The sequence below is a fragment of the Patiria miniata genome, unplaced genomic scaffold, assembly GCF_015706575.1.
Source record: "Patiria miniata isolate m_02_andy unplaced genomic scaffold, ASM1570657v1 HiC_scaffold_27, whole genome shotgun sequence".
Taxonomy (NCBI): domain Eukaryota; kingdom Metazoa; phylum Echinodermata; class Asteroidea; order Valvatida; family Asterinidae; genus Patiria; species Patiria miniata.
This window is the reverse complement of record NW_024037066.1, coordinates 106,326-129,353: the sequence shown is the minus strand read 5'-3', so window position 1 is coordinate 129,353 and position 23,028 is coordinate 106,326. Positions and strand designations below refer to the sequence as shown.

At 41.4% G+C, this 23,028-nt stretch overlaps 1 protein-coding gene across 1 annotated transcript; it reads right to left on the bottom strand.

Moving 5' to 3' along the window:
* Positions 1-834: 834 nt before the first annotated feature.
* On the bottom strand, positions 835-22,030 carry LOC119734372 (sodium-dependent multivitamin transporter-like). The gene is made up of 17 exons (XM_038207864.1): positions 21,801-22,030; positions 20,530-20,719; positions 19,335-19,554; positions 17,812-17,929; positions 15,695-15,762; positions 14,510-14,584; positions 14,315-14,394; positions 11,406-11,546; positions 10,417-10,502; positions 9,489-9,530; positions 7,380-7,444; positions 5,937-6,025; positions 4,961-5,181; positions 4,149-4,302; positions 3,409-3,526; positions 2,772-2,911; positions 835-1,418 (listed from the first exon to the last, which is right to left on the bottom strand). Exons 1-17 carry the CDS (start codon positions 21,883-21,885, stop codon positions 1,205-1,207), a joined length of 2,106 nt encoding a protein of 701 aa, XP_038063792.1. The 5' UTR covers positions 21,886-22,030; the 3' UTR covers positions 835-1,204.
* Between the last annotated feature and the right edge of the window lie 998 nt (positions 22,031-23,028).

Genomic DNA, 23,028 nt, shown 5'->3' with positions numbered 1-23,028 from the left:
GCTATTTTTCACGAACCTCGATGCCGATGGGTTCAAGCCATGATCTGCGGGTAGCACACCCTAATTTTTTTGGGTGCTGACAGATATTTCCAGCCGCGCTTGTTGCGGGTTCATCAGTCATTTGATCTGAATTTCGGAAAACTTTTGCATGGCTCCAGCGCGAACTGGTTAAGGCAGAGAGAAAGGTTCATATTCAACGCCAATAGAGTTTTGTTTTGTTTGATTATTAGTTTCTTACTTATTTTTACTCGTACCAAAGATGGGCGGACAGACTGTAAATCGAGTAAAACCGTAACTCGAGTAAAACCGAAATATATCCCCTTCACCGACGTAATTTGAGTAGAGTACGTCATGTCACCTTTTGGTGAGGCGTTTTAATCATTCCTTTGTAATGCCTTGTAAGTATTTATTTTTTTTTATAATTTATAACTTAGAAAATAGAGAAATGAACGTAGAACGAGCACATCTGTTGCTTTTGTAACTGCCATTACAATTATGAACAAGAAAACACAACCTTGTTTTTTTTCTCGTAAATAATGCCCAATTAAAATAAAAAATAAACTTTGTTTCCACATCACGAGGAAAATTGTAAATAACTATACATTTTATTAACAACATATTTTTCAGTTTGGTTAGTGAGATACTGGCATATACATTGTAGCAGTCTATGTATGAACATGCGCATAAATTACATTACACAAGCAGCATAGCGTGGAGTCTTTAATCTGTCGAGTCCGTGAGGTTGCAGGCCAGTAAATAGGCCCAAACTTGCCTACGCCGGCCAAATCACGATTTGCATGCCCCCAACTTTTTCTTTTTTTTCTTATTACAGAATTTTGTGGGCCATGAACTTGAGGGTTTTGTGAAATTGGGCCCTAAAATTGCTCTATTTTGCCATGAAGTGCAGGCATCATTTCTCAAAATGGCGATACGCTTCAGGACTACTCTTAAGGCTGATCATCTTTGGATGGAATTGTACAGAAAATGAAGGATGATGAAAAAAGCTTGAACACCTTAAAGAGTTGTGAGTATTTTTCCTGAATTTGGGAAGTGGGTGTATTTATCACTGGAATCTATGGCAGTTTATTTACTAGTCTACAACCTTAGCTCTTGGACCCGACTATTTCAAAACCACAACAAATCAATGAGGTGAATCAGCCACAAGTCTAGGACCTGGACCCCTGTGCCACAAGCCTGCTAAGCATTAATACTGTCCATTTCTCATGTCTGTGACCTCGTTTTGCACTGACCCTAATTCGTGGATGTCATTTCCTTCTATGTCACCCATCAGCGATTCGTTCTCCTGGTCCATGCTCTGATTGCCAGAGGCCAGTAGACTCTGGAACACCGGATCGCCGATCTGCAGGTCGGGGTTGTTCGACTCGGTGCCGGAGTAGGATTTATGCCAACCTTTGGGCCTGAAAACACAAAAGGAAGGAAATTCGCATATTTAACACTTGAAACAGTTTTAAAAAAATGTTTCATTACATGTAATCTTATCTTGTAAGATGGAATTGTTTGCATAGGGGAGTGTCGATTTTATGTTATTAGCACTGTAAATTCAATGCTGTTCGAGAGCTTGTAAGAAAAAATTCACAAGCTTAGTCTGATATGAATCAAACTCATATCCTCCTGCTCGTTAGTGCTGACATCTTAAAGGGAAGATACAACATTTGCACTCATCAAAAAACAAAATGATCAAATTATCACGAAATACCTTACTGAATTGTTAGGGACTGACAGTCTAAAACATCCTTTGAAATGTTGTACATTCCCTTTAACCACTTTTCCCACCAAGCTTGCCAGAGTTGGCTGGCTACTTCGATTTGACTTAGCTGTGGGTAAATTCCATCTCAGAAAGGAAGCCTGAGTGTTGTTTTCACTATTCCCCCTAGCCCAGGTTGGACTCCGTTGTGTACACGCAACGGAGTCCAGGGTATGAATTTCTCCTGCCATAGCGGGGGGGGGGGGGGGGGGGGGGGGGGGGGGGGGGGGGGGGGGGGGGGGGGGGGGGAATTTTGTATGATTTTTACCTGACGGAGGAAACTGAAATTTTGCTTACATATTCCTTGTGTCCAGAATTATGCCTGCGCTGAGTTTAGAAAAGCAAATATGTCCACGGGCGGCGTGTTTACCGAAAATAAACCGCAATCCCACGCTTTTGTTGAAAACATTTTCAGTACGAACTCCCCATGTGAAGATTACGCGCGCGCGTGCATGCACACCTAGCACGCTGCCGCCACGGCAGCAAGCGGCAGCAAACGGCATGCGCATGTATATCTTCACGCGGGGAGTTCGTACTGAAAATTTTTTTCAACAAAAGCGTAGAACTTGGCGGTTTATTTTCGGTAAACACGCTGCCCGCGGGCACATGTGCCTTTTCTAAACCCAGCGCAGGCACAATTCTGGACACAGGGAATATGTAAGCGAAATTTCAGCTTCCTCCGTCAGGTAATAATATGAACAAAAAAATGTGTTCTAATTTTTTTCACTATGGTGGTACAATTTATACCCTGGACGTCAGACGTAATGCAATGAAGACATCGTCCAACCTGGGCTATATTCCCCCATACTCATGCGCCTACGTGTTCACAGTGCACTCATCGCTTGAGACTTGAGCTTATGCACTCTGCATCATTTTCAAGAGTGCACAAATAAACAATCACACAAACATGGACAGAATTCATCTTGAGCAGGTACATGTGTCGGTGACTAGACAACCTCGGGAAAGTCGGCACGGGAGGACCGGGGAGTAAATAAGTGGCTCTTACCTCAGGAATGTTGCAAGGAGGAGAGGGTCGACTCGTTTGTATCTCTCGTCTGGTATACTGCATCGGATGATCTCACTGACAATGACTCCTACTATGAAGGTAGCCATGCTGGAGAACATACTGTACCACATGAAGGAGATCTGAAAGTAAAAAAAAAGACGAATTTTTACATGGAGGGCAAACGTGGCATAAAAATGATTCTAAAGCAGCATTATTTGGCGAAATAATTTTAGTGTATCTGGAACATGTGTGTTTATATAGTTCTAAACATGTTTTCCACTGTAAAGTTTTAAACTACAGTTGGGTTTGCTCTAGAAATTTTCTGCTGGAAAAAGATGGTGGGAGATTTTGATAAAAAAAAATGTCTCTCTGGTTTTTGAAGAGATTTGGGATTATTCACATTACTAGTCTATATTTCTTTGTGATTCCTTTCTTACTGCAATGAATGAAGGGACACTCGGAAAAAAGCAGTGTTGTTGGTATATACTCTTAACAACAGAACAAACTTTCAAATCTTGGAAGAAAAATGAGTGTCAATTCCACCCGGTTTTGTTATAAAGTGCATATTATGGCCCCCCAGCAATTATGGTCCCCAGCCAACTGCAATAATCAGATTTGTCTGTACAGCTTGACTCACCCTATACAGTGCGAATGCATCTTCTTTAACATTGTGATTTTCATCTTGATGAGTCGCTGCACCTATTGTGATCCACATCGATAGGTAGAAACCAACCAGGATTCCTATCAGAGCTCCACTGCAGGTAAATTATGACAGAGAAAAAGAAAATGAAAAATCTCTGGCAACTGACTCTGGCACAGAGGTAAAAGTGTTGGAAAGACATTTTGTAAACGGGGAACCATTTTTTTTTTCATTATGGATTACCGACTACCTACATACTTCCACCCTCAGCAATACATTATTGTGCAACACAGTTATTTAATTTTGGCTTCAGGCACGGCAGAAATTTTCAAAAAAGATGATTTTACTGGCTAATCAATATAATTAGTAGAGTTGCGCAACTTAGGGTTGACACAAGAAATTCACAGCTTTGTTTATGAGGCAAACTAAATGTTGTTTTACCCACGGCAGAATTTTTCCAAAGAAGATTAGAAAAAACTGTCTTCAAAATGGCAAGCGGAGCTGATTCAATGACTGTTTTGTAACTGATATATAATTGTACACAAATAACTATCGTAAACGCTGTGATCATTCTCATCCAAGATTTGTATAACATTGAAACACTGCGCAGCTGTGCCAAGGTCTTGAGAAATCCCAAATCGTAATGAATGGCATAAGGTAGGAACTGTTTCAAGAGACTGACTTCTAGTCTGTTGTGAGTTTGGTGATGATCTTTTCATCATTTAGTTTATCCTTACCCTGTGTTTGCTCTTCGGTACAGCATTCCCAGTGAGAACACTCCAAGGAGCGGTCCACCCACACCGCCTAGTACTGTGTTGGCCATCTTCACCAGAGAGCCTAGTTTAGACGCCACAAACGCCAGGCCGATACTGGCAACACCAAAACCAGCAGCTGTATACATCCATGGACACAAAAAAGGGATCAGTCACTCGAAATCTACTTTGGTTTCTGAATTTACCACGAGAATCGTTTACAAAATGACCTACAAAGAAAGATTAGCCTGAGCACAGACTAATTAGTCAGAACACAGACTCAAAATGGCAGGACACTTAAAGTCTGATACTGGCCAGCATTTGGATTGTCGTCCTTACTCGCAGCAGAAGCTGACTTGCAAAGGATGCAGCTACAAGGTCGAGCCGAAGGCATTTAAGGCGCCTTAGGCTGCCGCCATTAGACCCATGTCTGACCACGGAGCACAGCCAGAGATTGAAAGTGTTGATTTTTGTGGAGGGAGGAAAACCCGAGAGCCCGGAGAAAAGAGAAAAACCCTTGTGGCACAGGAGAGAATCAACAAAATACTCTACTCACATATGGCCCAAGCCGGCAATCGAACCCGTGCCACATTGGTGAGAGGCGAGCGCTTGACGCACTGATGGTTTTCACCAGGTTTGTCTACCTCAGAGTCCCACCAGGGGCCAATTTTGTGGAACCACATTAATTTACTAAACACAAAGTAAATGTTGCTTAGCACCAACAGGGTTACCAGCCAAGCTTTGACGTGTTGTTAATTGCCAATCACTAGTACCCAGCTAATAAGCAATAAGCTTACTGAGTAGCTTGGAGATGATGGTGTCGCATCGGTCCTGGGCCTGGTTCACAGCGACTGAGGAGCTTGGCGTTGAAGCTGACGTAACAGTGCTACCGCTGGCGTTTGTGGATATCTCCCCGCTGGCGTCCGAGTCAGTACGAGGCTTACTGCGACCTCTCCATATCCGCACAACGTCCATTAGCGTCACGGCAGCTAGGGCGTTCAGGCCCGACGACACGGTGCTGAAATGAGAGACCCATATTTCCCATTTCAAAAAATGTCAAAGTTGTTCATTTTAGAAAATCCCAGACTCAACGGCAAGTAGACTTTTAAGTGAGTCGATCTTAAGTCAATAATAGGCCAGTCACAAGTTAGTCACATGTCAATCACAAGTCAACCAGACATCATTCGCATGTGAATCACAAGTCAGTCACATGTCAGTTGCATGTCAAACACATGTCCATCATATGTCAATCACATGTCAATCCATGTCACTCACATGCCAATCACATGTCAATCACATGTCAATCACATGTCAATCCATGTCACTCACATGCTTACCCTATGCTTATTACATGTCACATCATAAGTCACATCACATGAGTCGATTTCAAGTCAATAATAGGTCAGTCACAAGTTCAATCACACGTCAATTACATGTCAATCACATGCCAATCACACATCAGTCACATGTTAATCACACGTCAATCACACATCAGTCACATGTTAATCACATGTTAATCACATGTCAATCATACGTCGATCACATACCAATCACAATTTTACACAGGAGATGAACACTGACAAGGAAATATCTGTGTCATCGTCATCGAAATAACTTGGGACTGAATGATGTGTGATTGACCTGAGAATACTGTTTCAATAACAACTCTGATTACAAGAACAGAATCAGGTTACACCTGGACAACACTGTCCTACTAATACCAAATATTTTTAGAAGCAACATGTGAAAGAAAATCTCTCAACACCAGCTTACCTGAGAGTTCCAGCAAACAGGCAAGCCACAAACAGACCCTGAATCCCTGGGATTTTGCCAAACTCCAGGCTGACGAAATACACCAGAATCTGGATGGAAAAGAGTGAACCGCTATCTTAAGAACAAACAGGGGAAAAAAACTTGCTACTTGTATAATATATTTCAGCTGGTGCGCAGATGAAGTTGTAGCTGGATTCTTCGCTCACAATTCTGAAAACAATAATCTCTACCTCACAAAAATAAGGTTATCAGCATTTCACCTGTTAAAATGAGTGCTCAATTTAAGATTTTCGTGAGTTACAGACACGTACATACAAATCGTCCTTTCTCTTTGAACCTGTGGAGTTGAGTAGATTTGCAGAACACAATTCTCTTAAAAGTCAAATTCAGTGATCCAAAGAGTGCAGTACTCAAAAAACTGAAATATTTGTCAGGTGGCAATTGTGGCAGCTGATTTTATCTGAATGGTGAGTAAGAATCCTATATCCGTCACTTAATGAGTGTATGTGCCATCAAACTTCTGCAAAGTTTACGCACCTTAGCCCAAACGTTACCAACTCCATCAAAATCCAATCCAACCCCCCCCCCCACCCCTCCATTTCTGGGCAATTTTGGCAGATAAGCCATGTGTACTAAAGTCCATCAAAATCCACCAGTAAAAGTGGTGGATTTCAACAGATTTGGTCCTGAAGCATTATGTGAAGCAGAGTAATCTTATAGGTGTAATGGTACCATTAAGGAGACACGTTATCGTAATTTCTTCGCACGATGGGAGACATCGGTCATTAGGGAGACATTTTCATGTCTTCCTAATGTCACAGCCCCCCTTTAGACGCACAATTTTACTGTCGCAATTAGATTATATTTGTTGCTCGTGGTCTAATTAGTAAACAAACCAAAATTTGTGGAAAAGGGACAAGGGAATATTGGGTTAGGGCACATATAAGTGTGAAACATTTTGTGCACAAGTCTATGGGGAAGTCTCCCAAATGTCCAATCCAGGTAATTATTATTATTATTATTATAATTATTATTATTAATCATTTCTGGTAATGAAACCAAGGATTCCTCAAAAGCGCCCTAGGCACTGTAGCTCGCAAGCCTGAAGAAACCTGTGGAGAGAAGACAATGAGAAGAAGTTACAGTTTTAGAGGTGGGAGGAAAACCCCAGAAGAATATTCTGGGGAAAACCCACGGAATCAGGTAGGGACTGAAAACCCAATCCACCTATTGGCCCGGGCGGGATTCGAACCCGGGTCACAGCGGTGGAAGGCGAGGAAAGTACCGCTACGCCAACCTGACTCCCAGTCCCAGAGTCATGGATTTTGATGGACATGGTCTTCTACTCAGTAAAACTAAGCAGGGAGTTCAGGGAAAGTTTCAAGGTATTTCAGGGGTTCAGAGATTGCGTATTTGCTGGGAATTCACTTTCCGATTACCCACCTGGTCCGATGATTGGTAGTGTGGTGTGTAATGAGGCGTCGAGCCGTTACAGTTCAGTAGTGCAGCTTTGGGAGAAAAGAACAAAACAATTGAAATAATGATAATGACATACTAATTAATTCCATAAGGCACCTTAAGCATTTATAACAATGTTTATGAAGACACTTACACAACTCAACTGAGTGTAAAACGATAAATATTATTATTCATAAGATGGAATTTTGCGTCGGGGTGTAAATCAAATTAGGCTTTTGCCCTTCACTGACGTATAAACACTGTGTACTCAGTGTGTTACCTCCCGAGTGAAAGTTGGGAAAAATCACTCGGGTGGGACTCGAACCCACGACCTCCTGCTTTCTAATGCAGATGTCTTACCACTCGACTACTGAGCTAACGGGATCGGTTGGCCGGTTCGAATCATGTACATAGCAGCGGGTACCGCATTAACTATTCATGAATAGGTCGTGGGTTCGAGTCCCACCCAAGTAATTTTTTTCCAACTTTCACTCGGGAGGTAACACACTGAGTAAACAGTGTTTAAAAACGTCGGTGAAGGGTAAAACCTAATTTGATAAATATTATTGTTATACCTTGTTTTGATACTGTATTTTCACTGGCCTAGAACAATCACATGTATGTGATATCCCACAGGGAGTGTGCTATGACATTTGTAGGTACGGTACGTACGGTGTGAAATGCTTGTATCGTTGGTACCCACGCTATTTTCACCATGTTTTCACACACGAGTGGGAGCAGTGAACCAGCAGACGATCAGCTGTTTCGAGCACGCGACATGCATGTGAGTTGACGTTCAATTGTCATGATTGTTGTGTTTACTGCTGTTGGTTTTCGTGATTTTTGCATCAAAATCCAAAGAATCCAAGACAAAGGTATAACAAAACAATTGTTGACTGCTGTGATGTGGGATATGACGTTTTTAACACCCTAGGGGTGCATAGCACCTTCGACTTCGCCCCGGTGTGAAAAATGAATGTCTGGTGTTAAAACGACATATCCCACATCACAGCAGTCAACAGTTGTTAAATAATCCAATTTTTAAAAATTAATGCAGTAATTGAAGAAAACGAATAGATAAATTGACCTATGAACACTGGGATACTTTCTTAGCAAAACAGGTTACCATTATCATCATATGTGTCTTCTCACCAACTGGCATGGGGGGGGGGAGGGGATACAAATATATTGTGACTCCAAATAAAAATGTTCATGTTCATGTTTTTCTCCGGGCCCTCCGGTTTTCCTCCCTCCGGAAAAATCAAACACTTTCGATCTCAGGCTGTGCTCCGTGGTCATATATGGGTCAATGTGGCCGGCAGCCTTAGGCGCCTTCACGTGCCAGCAGCCTGACCACGTTGTAGCCCCGTCCTTCGCAATTCAGCATACCAGCTGCGAGTAAGGATGATTAGCCTCCCAAATTATTATTATTATTATTATTATTTGCCAGACTTCTTTAAAACTGGCCCCTTACTCTCCCCAATATTCATGATAAGGTAAAAAGAGTCATCTCAATAATAATCCTAGAACTTCCCCCAACAGGATATCTCAATCATAATCCAAAAAAAGTTGGAGATCTAAATTAAAGCTCTCACACCAGGTAATCTTGTGGACAAAACTTAATAACAGCCAATACTTGACTCAGTAGAATTGATTACTCAACAGAGGCCGCAGATGGGCCTTATTCACGAGTCAGCCATGTTGAATTGAAAGTGAGGTAAAAATCTTTCTTTTTGTAACTTGCGAAGAGAAATGAAAGCAAGTAAATTACTAATTAATTCCAGTCTGCTTCAATGAATAAATTAAAATTTGTAATTAAACATTCCCTGATGTTAAAAGCCAGATTAAAAAAAAAAATGAAAGTAAAATAAGGCTGCATTGTGCCTGCATAAATAGTCTGGCGCCATCCCGTTCAACAGTTAACACTTGATGAAATACATTCAGGGAACTCAACAAAAATGGCCAACTTCGTGAAAAAGGCCCATATCTCCAGATTTTTTTTCCTGGAATTTTTTCAAGACGACTCAAAAAAATATGCAACAATTTGTGAGCAGCTTGTGAAATATAAACGACTGTCTTCAAAGATTTTCTTACTTGCTGCAGTGGCATTTGCTGGGTTCACTAGTGTCGCACAATCTGAAAGATTAATTAACAAAGAATTGTCTCATTTCAAAGAGAGAAACCAAAAGAACGAATAAAGCAAAGTTACATGCAAGAAGTGCTATTCGATAAGGCCAAAAAAACAAAAAAATATTCAATCTCTGGTCAGACCGAAGTTCCGGAAATGACGCGGCACGCGGATTTTTTTTTTTTTTTTTTTTTCTTCAAGCTTGGATTGTACAGACAAGGTGGGTACTATTTTGCTTTTTTGGTGTTCTCATGTACATTGGTGTCCTCCATAATTTGCTTTGGTGCTTTCGATCATTTGCCTTGGTGCAATTTCCCATTCCTTGGTGCTCTTTGGTAAAAAAATTGAGGAGGTGCGGAAATAGAGGGCGCTGTTGGAGCTACCGCAGAACATTATTTTTGGAAAAAAAAAAGATCGACGAGCATGATAAAAATCGACGCGCGCGCTGACCAGAGACCGACGTATTTTTTTTTTTGCCTAAATCGGCTTTTTATTAAAGGGAATGTACATCATTGGCTTTTGCTGTAATTTTCAGAAAGGAACTATTTGAGGGGTTAGTATAATAGATCAAATATTGTTACACTGACATGTTTGAAGTTTTGTGTTCGAAAATGCTGGAAAAACCAAGAAAAACAACAATGTTCAAGTAGTCTGGTTCCTTGACTCCACTAAAGATAAAATGGATCAATTTTAATATAGATGCCTGAAAATTGTAAGGTAAGGGAACCAGTCTAGCTGGCCTGCACCCGTTCATGAACATGAAACCAATAGCAAACAAAATTTGGACTGAAAAAAGGGTAAAGTTGGAGCAGTAATTGAAAAATAGTTAGGTTTTTCCAATGGTGGTCGGCCGACTACCATTGGAAATGGTAAAAGAGTCTGCGGTCAACTTACTGTTGTAATATGCAAATAGGACCAACCCAATGAGTCCTACTAAAGTCAGGACAATCACGGTGCCGGGCAGACCAAACCAAACAGATCTGAATTTAAAAAAAAACAACACAAAGAGGTATCATCAAGCCATATCCTCCAAACAAGGTACCCTATTATTCTTTTTCTTGTATCAGCAATCTGTGTACTATTTTACACTGTTTTATATCTTAGGTGCCTATTTTTATTGATAAAACCGGCATACAGATCCTTGTCATTTGATTGGTGGAACTCACATCACGTGTTATTCGTTATTACTGCCATTCACGCCGGGGCTCAAAAAGTACTATCCGCCCATGGGGAATGGGAAATACTATTGAACAGTTAGGATCAGTCTTGTTCCATGACGCGGTATTTGTGTGCAAATGCATGCTGGTGTGCACGTTTAGCGTTGCGCATAGCGCGTATTGTTCCAAAGAGTGAAGGGGTGGTTTGGAAGAGAGAAATATATTTTTCACCAATTTTGTATTGAAATAAAAGTTCCAATATATCAAATGACAAGGATCTATATGTCAGTTATATAAACAAATATTGAGTGGCTTTCAATTGTGAAATGGGAGGAATATTATCACTCGGTAAAATCTGGACTTTTTTAGTTCACTTGGCTTCGCCTCTGGAAAAGTCCAGATTTTACCTTGCGATAATATTCCTCCCATTCCACGCTGATCCACTCAATATTTGTATAACAATACATTGGTTGTCACCACACTGAGGCAAGGGACGCCACTCCCTTTCAGCCTTCCAGTTTGACACAAGACCACTGAGCACCACAATGGTGCACTGAACATTCAACAAGTATAGAGCATACATGCGTAAAGAGGAAGTAAGGCAACTGGACGACTGCAATAGCCAAATATTACCCATCATCACATATGGGTTTGGCAGGATTTCATGGCGGTTGGAACGCTGTTGATCATTCTACCAAAGCCAGTCTGAGGTTAACGTCATCTTACTTTTTGGCTTCTTTGAGGTTCTTTGCGGTCAGGAATCTCTGGACCGATGTCTGGCTGACCGCCCAGATGGTCAGCGTATTGAAGTTGCCGCCGATGATTGTACCCCAGAAGGTCAGCCGCTGGGTTGGGTCTGGCGAAAAGCTGAAAATTGCAAGATACAAAAAAAAAAAACCAGTTGAGTTTAAAGGGAATGTACATCATTGGCTTTTGCTGTAATTTTCAGAAATGAACTATTTGAGGGGTTAGTATAATAGATCAAATATTGTTACACTAACATGTTTGAAGTTTTGTGTTCGAAAATGCTGGAAAAACCAAGAAAAACAAAAATGTTCAAGTAGTCTGGTTCCTTGACTCCACTAAAGATGAAATGGATCAATTTATAGATGCCGGAAAATTGTAAGGTAAGGGAACCAGTCTAGCTGGCCTGCACCCGTTTATGAACATGTAACCAATAGCAAACAAAATTTGGACTGAAAAAAGTGTAAAGTTGGAGCAGTAGTTGAAAAATAGTTGGAAATGTATACAAAAATACAATTTTATTGAAAATGACTTCACACCAGGTGCCATAATTTTACAGGATTCTTTAGACTGTCATTTACCAACATCCTAGTAAGGTATTTCGTAAAAACTTGGTAGCTTTATTTTTCAATGTTTGCAAATGTTGTATATTCCCTTTAACTACCACAAGTGGACTGGCAAGGCAAATATGGCCAATTACATCCGTCACCTTCATTGGTTTCAACAATCAGACGCCTTCAAACTTCTCTATTCACTTGGGCAAAATTTGAATCTCGGAAGTTGCTTTACAGATGGTTCATAAAGGTTCGCACGATAACACTACCACGTCAATTAGTCAATGCAGCAAGATGCAAGTGTGAAGCCATGAGCTCAATATAAAAATAGCTTCACGGTGTAAATTGCATGATCGCACGCATTATGTGTGAATCTGTGTTGTTTTTCCATGTAGGCTGGTTTTCATTTCGAAAATTCTCCACAAAGGACATGCAACACCTGTCTTTTTCATCGTCTGCGACAGTGTTTCCCCTGCCCATTCAAACGTGAGGCGGCCCACCTCGCTACTTTCAGTGACCATCTCGCTCATTTTTTGGCCAATATCACCACCTCGCTGTGAAGATTTATAATAACGGAAATATCCATTGAAAAATTTTCATTTTGTGTAATATATAAGCGTTTTCCTTTACCTCCATGTATCAAGAACTCACAATTTCGAAAGCGTTTTTTGAAGCATCACGCATTTCTGTGAGCGCTGCAGTACTTTTCAGTTTGCAGACTGCATAAATTTCGTTTCAATCGTCAACTTGAATTGTAAAATACCACCAGACCACCTTGCTCAGTTCATTAGCCAGGGGAAACACTGGTCTGCAAAGTTACTAACTAATATGTCAATTTTGTTACGGGTTACCCGATTCCATAATCTGGAACCGATTCCTGACATCAGCGGTCAGGTACTCCGGTACCTGGTTCCCAGGTACACCCCTATCTCTGTGGGCACTCACTTGAAGAAGTTGAGGTGTCCCCTCTTATTGTTGTAGTCCCAGATATGCGCCATACCCCCAGTTTGAACGATACCCATAATGTTCCCAGGTACACCCCTATCTCTGTGGGCACTCACTTGAAGAAGTTGAGGTGTCCCCTCTGGTTGTTGTAGTCCCAGATATGCGACATACCCCCAGTTTGAACGATACCCATAATGTTCCCAGGTCCACCCCTATCTCTGTGGGCACTCACTTGCAGAAGTTGAGGTGTCCCTTCTTATTGTTGTAGTCCCAGATATGCGACATACCCCCAGTTTGAACGATACCCATAATGTTCCCAGGTACACCCCTATCTCTGTGGGCACTTACTTGAAGAAGTTGAGGTGTCCCTTCTTATTGTTGTAGTCCCAGATATGCGACATACCCCCAGTTTGAATGATACCCATAATGTTCCCAGGTCCACCCCTATCTCTGTGGGCACTCACTTGCAGAAGTTGAGGTGTCCCTTCTTATTGTTGTAGTCCCAGATATGCGACATACCCCCAGTTTGAACGATACCCATAATGTTCCCAGGTACACCCCTATCTCTGTGGGCACTTACTTGAAGAAGTTGAGGTGTCCCTTCTTATTGTTGTAGTCCCAGATATGCGACATACCCCCAGTTTGAATGATACCCATAATGTTCCCAGGTCCACCCCTATCTCTGTGGGCACTCACTTGCAGAAGTTGAGGTGTCCCTTCTTATTGTTGTAGTCCCAGATATGCGACATACCCCCAGTTTGAACGATACCCATAATGTTCCCAGGTACACCCCTATCTCTGTGGGCACTTACTTGAAGAAGTTGAGGTGTCCCTTCTTATTGTTGTAGTCCCAGATATGCGACATACCCCCAGTGTGAACGATACCCATAATGTTCCCAGGTACACCCCTCTCTCTGTGGGCACTTACTTGAAGAAGTTGAGGTGTCCCCTCTGGTTGTTGTAGTCCCAGATATGCGACATACCCCCAGTTTGAACGATACCCATAATGTTCCCAGGTACACCCCTATCTCTGTGGGCACTTACTTGAAGAAGTTGAGGTGTCCCCTCTGGTTGTTGTAGTCCCAGATATGCGACATACCCCCAGTTTGAACGATACCCATAATGTTCCCAGGTACACTCCTATCTCTGTGGGCACTTACTTGAAGAAGTTGAGGTGTCCCCTCTGGTTGTTGTAGTCCCAGATATGCGACATACCCCCAGTTTGAACGATACCCATAATGTTCCCAGGTACACCCCTATCTCTGTGGGCACTCACTTGAAGAAGTTGAGGTGTCCCCTCTGGTTGTTGTAGTCCCAGATATGCGACATACCCCCAGTTTGAACGATACCCATAATGTTCCCAGGTACACCCCTATCTCTGTGGGCACTCACTTGAAGAAGTTGAGGTGTCCCCTCTGGTTGTTGTAGTCCCAGATATGCGACATACCCCCAGTTTGAACGATACCCATAATGTTCCCAGGTACACCCCTATCTCTGTGGGCACTCACTTGAAGAAGTTGAGGTGTCCCCTCTGGTTGTTGTAGTCCCAGATATGCGACATACCCCCGTTTGAACGATACCCATAATGGTGATGGTCAGAAGGGACCCAAACAGAACAATGAACTGAAAGACATCGGTCCAGATGACAGCTTTGATGCCACCCTGAGAACAAAAAATGAATGGAAAAACTGTATATTGATTGATGCAGGAAGAATGCGTGTACTTCGACACTACCTCCCGAATCCTCCAAAATCCTCTTCCAAAATAGAGGATTTTGCAGGATTGAGACTATATGGCGAAAACGTGGGGCTGATTTTGAAGGATGCACTGTGTGAAGGTCTTGGATTGGGCCTTGCGATGTTTATGCTCAGCTGTGCATAAATCTAGGCCTACGTTATACAGGGTGAGTAAAAAAAAGCAGAACCCAAACCCAAAAAATTATATTTCATATTTAAAAAAATATGTAGCACCAAAAATAATAATGACTGGAAAGCCAATTTCATAAGCTACTTTTGGATGAAAAAATTACTGAAAGTCAATCCGTTCAAAAAATATCACCATTTAAACACAATGACGCTAAAACCTGTCTCGTCCCAAAAATGCGATTTCAACAATCGTCGACACAATTGTCTTCAAACATCACCAGCGATGAAATCTTAGTTTAAACGTTAACAATATGCAGCGAAGTCCTTTTAAAGGCCTGTCGTTTAAAAAAGTAGATTATATAAATCATATTGTTTGCCTAACCAGGGTTGTTAATCAAAAAATTGTGTGCTACAGTTGGTGACAGTTGTTGAAACAAGTATTCTGTGTCATTTTCTTTGTTGTTCCAAACAGTCAAAACACACAATAAATTGATTTTTTTGGACGAGACAGGTTTTAGGGTCATTGCGTTTAAACGGTCGTATTCTTTGAACGGATTGAGCAATTTCAGTAATTTTTTCATCTAAAAGTAGCTTTTGAAATTGGCTTTCCATTCATTAATCTCTTTGGTGCTTCATATTTTTTAAAATATGAAAAACATTTTTTGGTGTTTGGGTTCCGCTTTTTTTGACGCACCCTGTACTTCAAATCCTCCACACTGCTCCAGGATGTCAATGGCTGGGCCTCAACAAGGGGCTACCAAATGAAAGTTTACGTTGTGGACTTTCCAACCGTGTACATAACTTTATTTCCCTTTTTTACAAAATACTTTTTTTTTGGTGGAGCAGGTCACTTGCCAGGCCAAAAAATTTTTACTTAAAAAATAAAAACAGAAATGCCATTACTTACCATTGCAGTATATACAGTACAGAGGGCACCCAAGAGTAGTATAGTGGCATATACGGGAAAATTGGTAGCTGCAAAGATTTAAAGGGAATATACATCATTTGCTTTTGCTGTAATTTTCAGAAATGGATGGAATTGGGGGGTTGGAAATATATAGCAAATATAGTCACCCTGACTTTTTTGAGGTTTTGGGTTCGAAAATGCTATAACAGTCAAGAAAAACAATCGTTTTCCTGTAGTCTGGTTCCTGACTCCATATAAGAAGAAACAGAGCAGTTTACGTACATTGGGGAGTTGTAAGGTCAGGGAACCAGTCTAGCTGGCTTGTGCCCGTTCACAGGTGTGTAATCGATTGCAGACAAGTGCGATGGTCAATTGGGGCCAGTATTTGAAAAAAAAGCGCCAGTTTTTTCCAACGCTGGTCGGCCGACCAGCGTTGGAAATTGATACAAAAATACCACTTTTCTTGAAAATGACAGTATACCAGGTGCCATGATTTTACAGGATGCTTTACACTGTCATTCACTAACAGTCCAGCAAGGTATTTCAAAATGATTTGGTAGTTTTATTTTTTGATGTTTGCAAATGTTGTATTTTCCCTTTAAATGTACAAATTATGTTATTAAAATACCCCCTTTGTTTGGTCATGAGTCATACATGTCAAGAGCATGATGTAAACGAGATTTTCAAGGGGCTAAACAAAATACGATTGTTCATACAAACAAATATATTATTTAAAATATAAAGCACTTACTCCAAACATAAGATTGCAAGCCAAACTGTCATGTAAATGTACACAGGGCGAGGCAAAATAAGCGAAACCCAAACGTCGGGACTATTGTTGAAGTGAAGTTCTGCATGTAGCACTTTCAAAGTTTTTAAACGTTTTTCACGTTTTAAAGTTCTGTCAATTGATCATACACAAAAAAAGGTGTGCGTTCTATCAGCAAAATGAAAACAATTCACACACATCCCTATGTGATTTGTTTTCATTTTGCTGAAAGAACACTAACCTTCTTGTGATCTGTGGACAGGACTCTAAAACGGTGGTTGTGTTTAAAATTCCGTAACTCGAAAAGTACACGAGTGATTTGAATGATTCTTGTACTAAAAGAAAGCTTATGAATTGGGCTTTCATATCCTAGATTTCGAAAGGGCTACATGCAGAAACAATGGTCCGAACATTTGGGTTTCGTTTTTTTTTTTTTTAATCACCCTGTACTGTTTCTAATTGTTTCTTAGCTCTATTTTGCTAAGTGAGTAAGTTATGAGGATAATGAGCTGAAGGCTCAGGCCAGTATCATCAACCAGCCCGGGGTAAATTTCACGACACTGCTAAGCACAAAAATTTGCTTAGCACAAAAAGAGTCTGGCTTATAAAAGCAGGCCGCCAGCCAAAACTCCACGTGATTAGTATTCAGCAGTCGTTTGCTTAGCATGAAAATCACAGGGAGTTTTGGCTGGTAACCTGCTTTTATATTAGCCAGACATTTTCTGTGCTAAGCAAATTTTTGAGCTTAGCAGTGCCATGAAAATGGGCCCAGGGCCCCAATGTCTTGGCTCTGCTTACCGTTAGCACAAAATCCCTGCTTACTGTATCAGAAAATTCTGTGCTTACGATAAGCGTATTTCACTGCTTAGCGAGGAATTTTTGCTTCTGCGCATGCCTACATCCCGTATTTAAGGATTCTTTAACATACTTGTTCAAAACCAGGGAAGCACATATTTATTCCGATTCATAAATACCATTTGGTCAAAAAGTCACAATCAAGTCAAAAAGTTACAAATTTCCAACAATTTTGTTCAACAATTTCCTTCATGTTTTGTGAAACACCCTCTGGCCATGTCTAGGTATGTGCCTCACACGCGCAGTGCGAAAAATGTCCTTATATGGAAATTGGCATTTGTGCGGCACACATGTGGTGCGGTGTGGCGCAGAACGTAGAAATTGTGGTTAAAGCAGCCAGTGTTTTATCAGAGGCTTAAAACTACCCACGTGACGGGCTCTCAACCAATAGGAATGGGTAAACTGTCTCAGGCACTTATGAATCAATAATAAAAAGTAAGCAATATTCTCTCCTTATAACCACATGACATTGTTGAATGGGTTCTACATGTACCTGCTTGTAAGGCTAATGCTGGGGCATTCAATACAACACCGATGTACAGCAGTGTCTGAAGAATGAAGAACAACGCGCCAATCGAACGCATCAATGGACTGAAACGCTTGTGAAGATACTGCAAATCAAACACAAAAAGTAAATGCATTTCACCAAAAACTTATATGTAACTTGTCCCCACGAAATGAGCATATAAAGTCAGATATTGCCATTTTGCAGTACAGTGGGACAAAGCCAAAATTTGAAGGGTGGTCGGCATTTGCTTGTTTTCTGGTGAAACTGTGTAAGCCCGGCTCTACCTTTCCAAATGTTTTTGGTCTTTCAAATATTCGAAAACCTTCATGTTTTTTCATCCTGTTTTATAAGTTGACTGTTCATTCACTGCATGGGATGAGGGGGGGGGGGGGGGGAATTTTCCCCCAGATTGCCCCCCCCCCCCTCCCTTCAGTTTTCTCCCAACACTGTATCAACAAATGGTTTAATTATATTTATTTTCTTTACGGTTAAGATTCATAAAATACCAACACATTTTGGGCCAAGGAAAGCATTATAAACATTGGTACTTTGGTACAAAACACGCCACACATGCGTAGATAGTGTGCAGCCAATGTCTTTGTACATTTGTTTTACACATGGTTATACATGTACACCATTCTGGGGTTTGATATATTTCTCATTCATAAAAATGACTACACTTCTAAGTTGCTGTAGTGGCCTATTTCCGGACCATGCGTGCATACACAGGCTTATGATTTTATTCTGACTGCCCCCCAAAAAATATTTCATTGCCCCCTAATTGCCCTCCAAAATGTTAGAGTCTGGCGCCACCACTGCTTACGGAAGACCTGATAGACAGTGCCCGCTGCATGGTCAGAATCTGGCGATCAAGACGCAGTCTTGTTTTGCGTTATTAATCACCGAATTTGCACCCATGTCATCGACCCTTGATGTTCAAGAGGATATTCCATAAACTTGGTTTCCCACTGCAACATGACATGGCCAACCGTCTTTAAAGCTATAGTCCATCATTTGTAATTTGTGCATTTTGTTCGTTTGAAGCAACAAAATAGTTCAAAATCTAATGAAGGATACTGAGCAACTAACCTGATGAAGTTTCAGCTAAGCTTCAGCTGTACATTCCGAGAAAAACAGCATTCTAAGATCTCAATTTCAAATCAAAAGTTACTGAATCATGTTTTGAATTGCAGCTATACGCGACGTCGCGCACTGATCCGACGAATTATAACAACAGCACGCGCGTGTGCGTTGTTCCAATACTTGTGCGCGCTGCGCTGAATAACAAAACAAACTACTAATTTAAATTTTCCTACAGTGCTTCTTAAGAATCACTGTTGGAAATGCCTTCTTTCATTGATTACTTCAAAATGACAGCTTCCCAGAAAGAATAATTTCACAGGGAGTTTAGTTCCCTTACTATCTTTCAACCAAGTATGTTTTTCAACAATAATTACGCCAGTTACTTTTCGGATGGCTGCAAATGATGGACTATAGCTTTAACTCACATCGTATGCACTCGTCAATCCAAGCCCGTGAAAGACTGGTATGAAGACTAACGCGGTGACCGGAATGGCGATGAAGAAGCTCCAGACGACCATCCAGTATTGGATGCCGTAGACAAAGACCTCCGAAGGCACGCCCAGGATGGTGATCGCCGACAGGTACGAGGCGATGACGGAAATAGCAACGGGGATACTCATCATGCTGCGGTCCGCCATCAAAAACCTGGGGAAAAAATTTCAGTTATTTATCGGGCAGAGAAAATGCATATAGACCGCTTGCAGACGCGATCGATAATTGACGCGCGAAGGTGCACGACGCCATGTTATGGGACAAAATGTGCATGGATAGATATACGCCTGTCCCACAACATGGCGTCGCGCGCCTTCGCGCGTCGATTATCGAACGCATCTGCAAGCGGTCTATATACATATTGTAGATGTAATGCATGGAATGTGGGCTCCAGAAAACTTCATGTGATGGCCCCCAAGCTAGAAATTATACAAAACTGCCTTTTGAACATCATACAAGCAAGTTATCCACAAGTCAATCACAAGTCAATCACAAGTCATCCACAAGTCAATCACAAGTCAATCACAAGTCAGTCACAAGTCCATCACAAGTCCATCACAAGTCATCCATGAGTCAATCACAAGTCATCCACGAGTCAATCACAAGTCATCCACGAGTCAATCACAAGTCAATCACAAGTCAATCACAAGTAATCCACAAGTCATCCACAAGTCATCCACGAGTCAATCACAAGTCATCCACGAGTCAATCACAAGTCATCCACAGGACTATCACAAGTCAATCACAAGTCATCCACGAGTCAATCACAAGTCATCCACGAGTCAATCACAAGTAATCCACGAGTCAACACGAGTCAATCACAAGTCAATCACAATTCATCCACAAGTCATCCACAAGTCATCCACAAGTCAATCACCAGTCATCCACAAGTCATCCACAAGTCATCCACAAGTCATCCACAAGTCCATCACAAGTCATCCACAAGTCAACCAGATCCAAGTCAAAGCTATTCAAATGAACTGTTTCAAAGGCATTACTCTGTTATAGTTCATTCCCTGTTATGTGTGACTGGACCTGTGACTGCACTTTTGAGTAATTTGAGACTGAACTTGTAATGGACTCGACAACAACAAAAATGGTGCAAAGAGAAGATGTATATATACTTACTTTGCTGTGGATTTTTGCCCCTCCCCTGCACACGCATGGTACAATCCAGTCAGTGCTGAGACTGCCAGCATGGCCGAAAAGATGACATAGTCCAACCAGGTGAAGGGGTTAACCTCTGCATCTGGCTCGGTCATCCTTGCTGATGCTCCTTGCTCTCGACTCAAAACAGGGTGCTGGACTGGTTTAGATGCTGCGGAACAGTCATGAGCATGACAATTAATAAGCCTAATTCAATGAGTAATGCTATGGTGGTCTCAACAGGACACTACTTGTATCTATGGGCTCCGTGCGCCAACAAAAGAGGGCGCATTTTACCTCTTTTGAGAGCTCCGTGGATGGGACACCCAGCGTGCCCGTACTGTACTGTACTGCTTCACACGCGAAGTACGCACGACTTTCTGAATTTGCAAAAGCTATAAGCCACCCCGTCTTCGCGTGAGCGTCAGGCGTCGTCGGCGCGCGAGTACGTTCGAATTCAACTTGCGCTGGTCTCCGAGACTAATCCCTGCCTCCAAAAACTTTGGATACATTCGAAATACGCAGTGGATGGACCAGGAACCAGTTTAGGTCACCCCCAACTCTCATTTTCTGGCCGTTTCATGTTGAAATTTTGATACGCAAACGTGTGCAAACGAATCTGGACATTTCACGAAATATAGACATCTGAAAAACTAAAAAGGCAGCACTTTCTGAATACGAAGTGGCTATCGTTACGGCACTCGTTGTTTAGCGCCCTCTACGATATTTTTTTGATACGCACGCAGGTATATAATTATTTGTTTCCACACGTTTTATCGAGCAGTGCGCCAGCTCAGCCGATAGAGAGTAGGATTTTGCACCGCGAGGTTGCGGGTTCGAATCTCAGTTTAGCACTCGAATTTTTTTCCTTTTCTAACCTTGAGGCTTTGGAGGATTTTTTTTAAAAGGGAAATAAAGTCCGAATTTCATAAAGTTCAAATTCACTTTTTTCCTTCTAATTTTATATTTTCTTGTCATGTTTTTTATAAAAGTTGCCAGGTTGCAGTCTACCGTAACGATAGAAAATGGGAAATGCGTTACGGCTGCCGTAACAATAGCCACTGCGTTCTGAATAGGGTGAGTATGCTTCTAAAAGCAAAAATAAACTACAAACTAGGCCTAAGCCTAATGTGAAAATCAAATTTGACAAAGTTCTACATCATTCATGGCAAACAGTGACAGTCTAGTCATAATAATGGTCAAGTGTCACTCATAATCATCATTTAAAAAGAATTATAGGACCAAGAAATTACCTGATTTATCAACGCGGCTAAAAAAGATGACCACAGGAACCGCTATAACAAACACAACGAAAATTCCTCTCGAAAAAAGTTGCATTTGTGCAGTTATTCAGTTTAAAAAGAATTACGTGTGTAACACAAGCAGCAGTCAAAAATATTCACAATCACAAGATCAGAAATGGCCATTACAACAGCGCCCTCTGTTGATGTCATAATCACTCGGAGTACCATGTGTTTATGGTAGCAGACCAGTAAATAAACTTCCATAGACCCCAATGGTAAATGCTCCCACTTCAAAAATTCGGCAAAAATACTCACAACTCTCCAAGGTGTTCGAGACACACATCAAATTAAAGCTTATTTCATCATCTTTCATTTTCTTTTCAATTTTTGGGGGGTCAACTGATGACTTTTAGGAGAAATTTCCATCTGAAGATGATCACCCCTGAAAATAGTCCTGAAGCCCATCGCCATTTTGAAAAACGATGCCTACACTCCATTGCAAAATAGAGCGCTTTTAGGGTCTAAATTACATCAAAATTACACAGAACTGCAAGCTCCCAGTCCTGTGCACGGCTTCTACCCATATTTTTTTACAATCCCTCAAGTTCATGGCCCACAGCATGCTCAAATACCGAAGATTTTGAGGGCATGCAAATCGTGATTTGGCCGGCGCAGGCAATTTCGGACCGATTTACTGGTCTGCACCCTTATTCGATCGCTAAAATTTTATGAAGTTTTAATTTTGATTTTATTATTTCCATTTTCCTGAGCGAAACACTTCCTTGCATACCTACTGAGTAAGGTCATCTAAGTTTTAATTAGGACAAAATATGTTTTCCCTTTGTGTTTCTGTCTTGATGTCAGAAGGCCTAGGGCCGGCCCTAGGCTACTTAATTTAATCATAGAGTGATTTAATAAATGTGTCGCCAGCTAGCGCAGGGCTAGTTGATCCCATTGGCTGATCCCATATTGAAGCAAACTGTTAATTTCACTCGTATCGTACTCGTACCCGCCGCCCTGACCCTGCAAACAGGGCGGTGGGTACGGTACGAGTGAAACTGTTAATAATGAGTCCCATTCGAGTAATAAAAGATCGTAGCTTATGAAATGTATATGAAAAAAATTCCTTAAAATGTGGCCAAGAGTAAGTGCATGATAAAAGTTAGGATGATGGATACCGGATACAAGAAAACTCATTATCTCTGCAATTAACAGCGCCACATAGGCCATCCAGGCA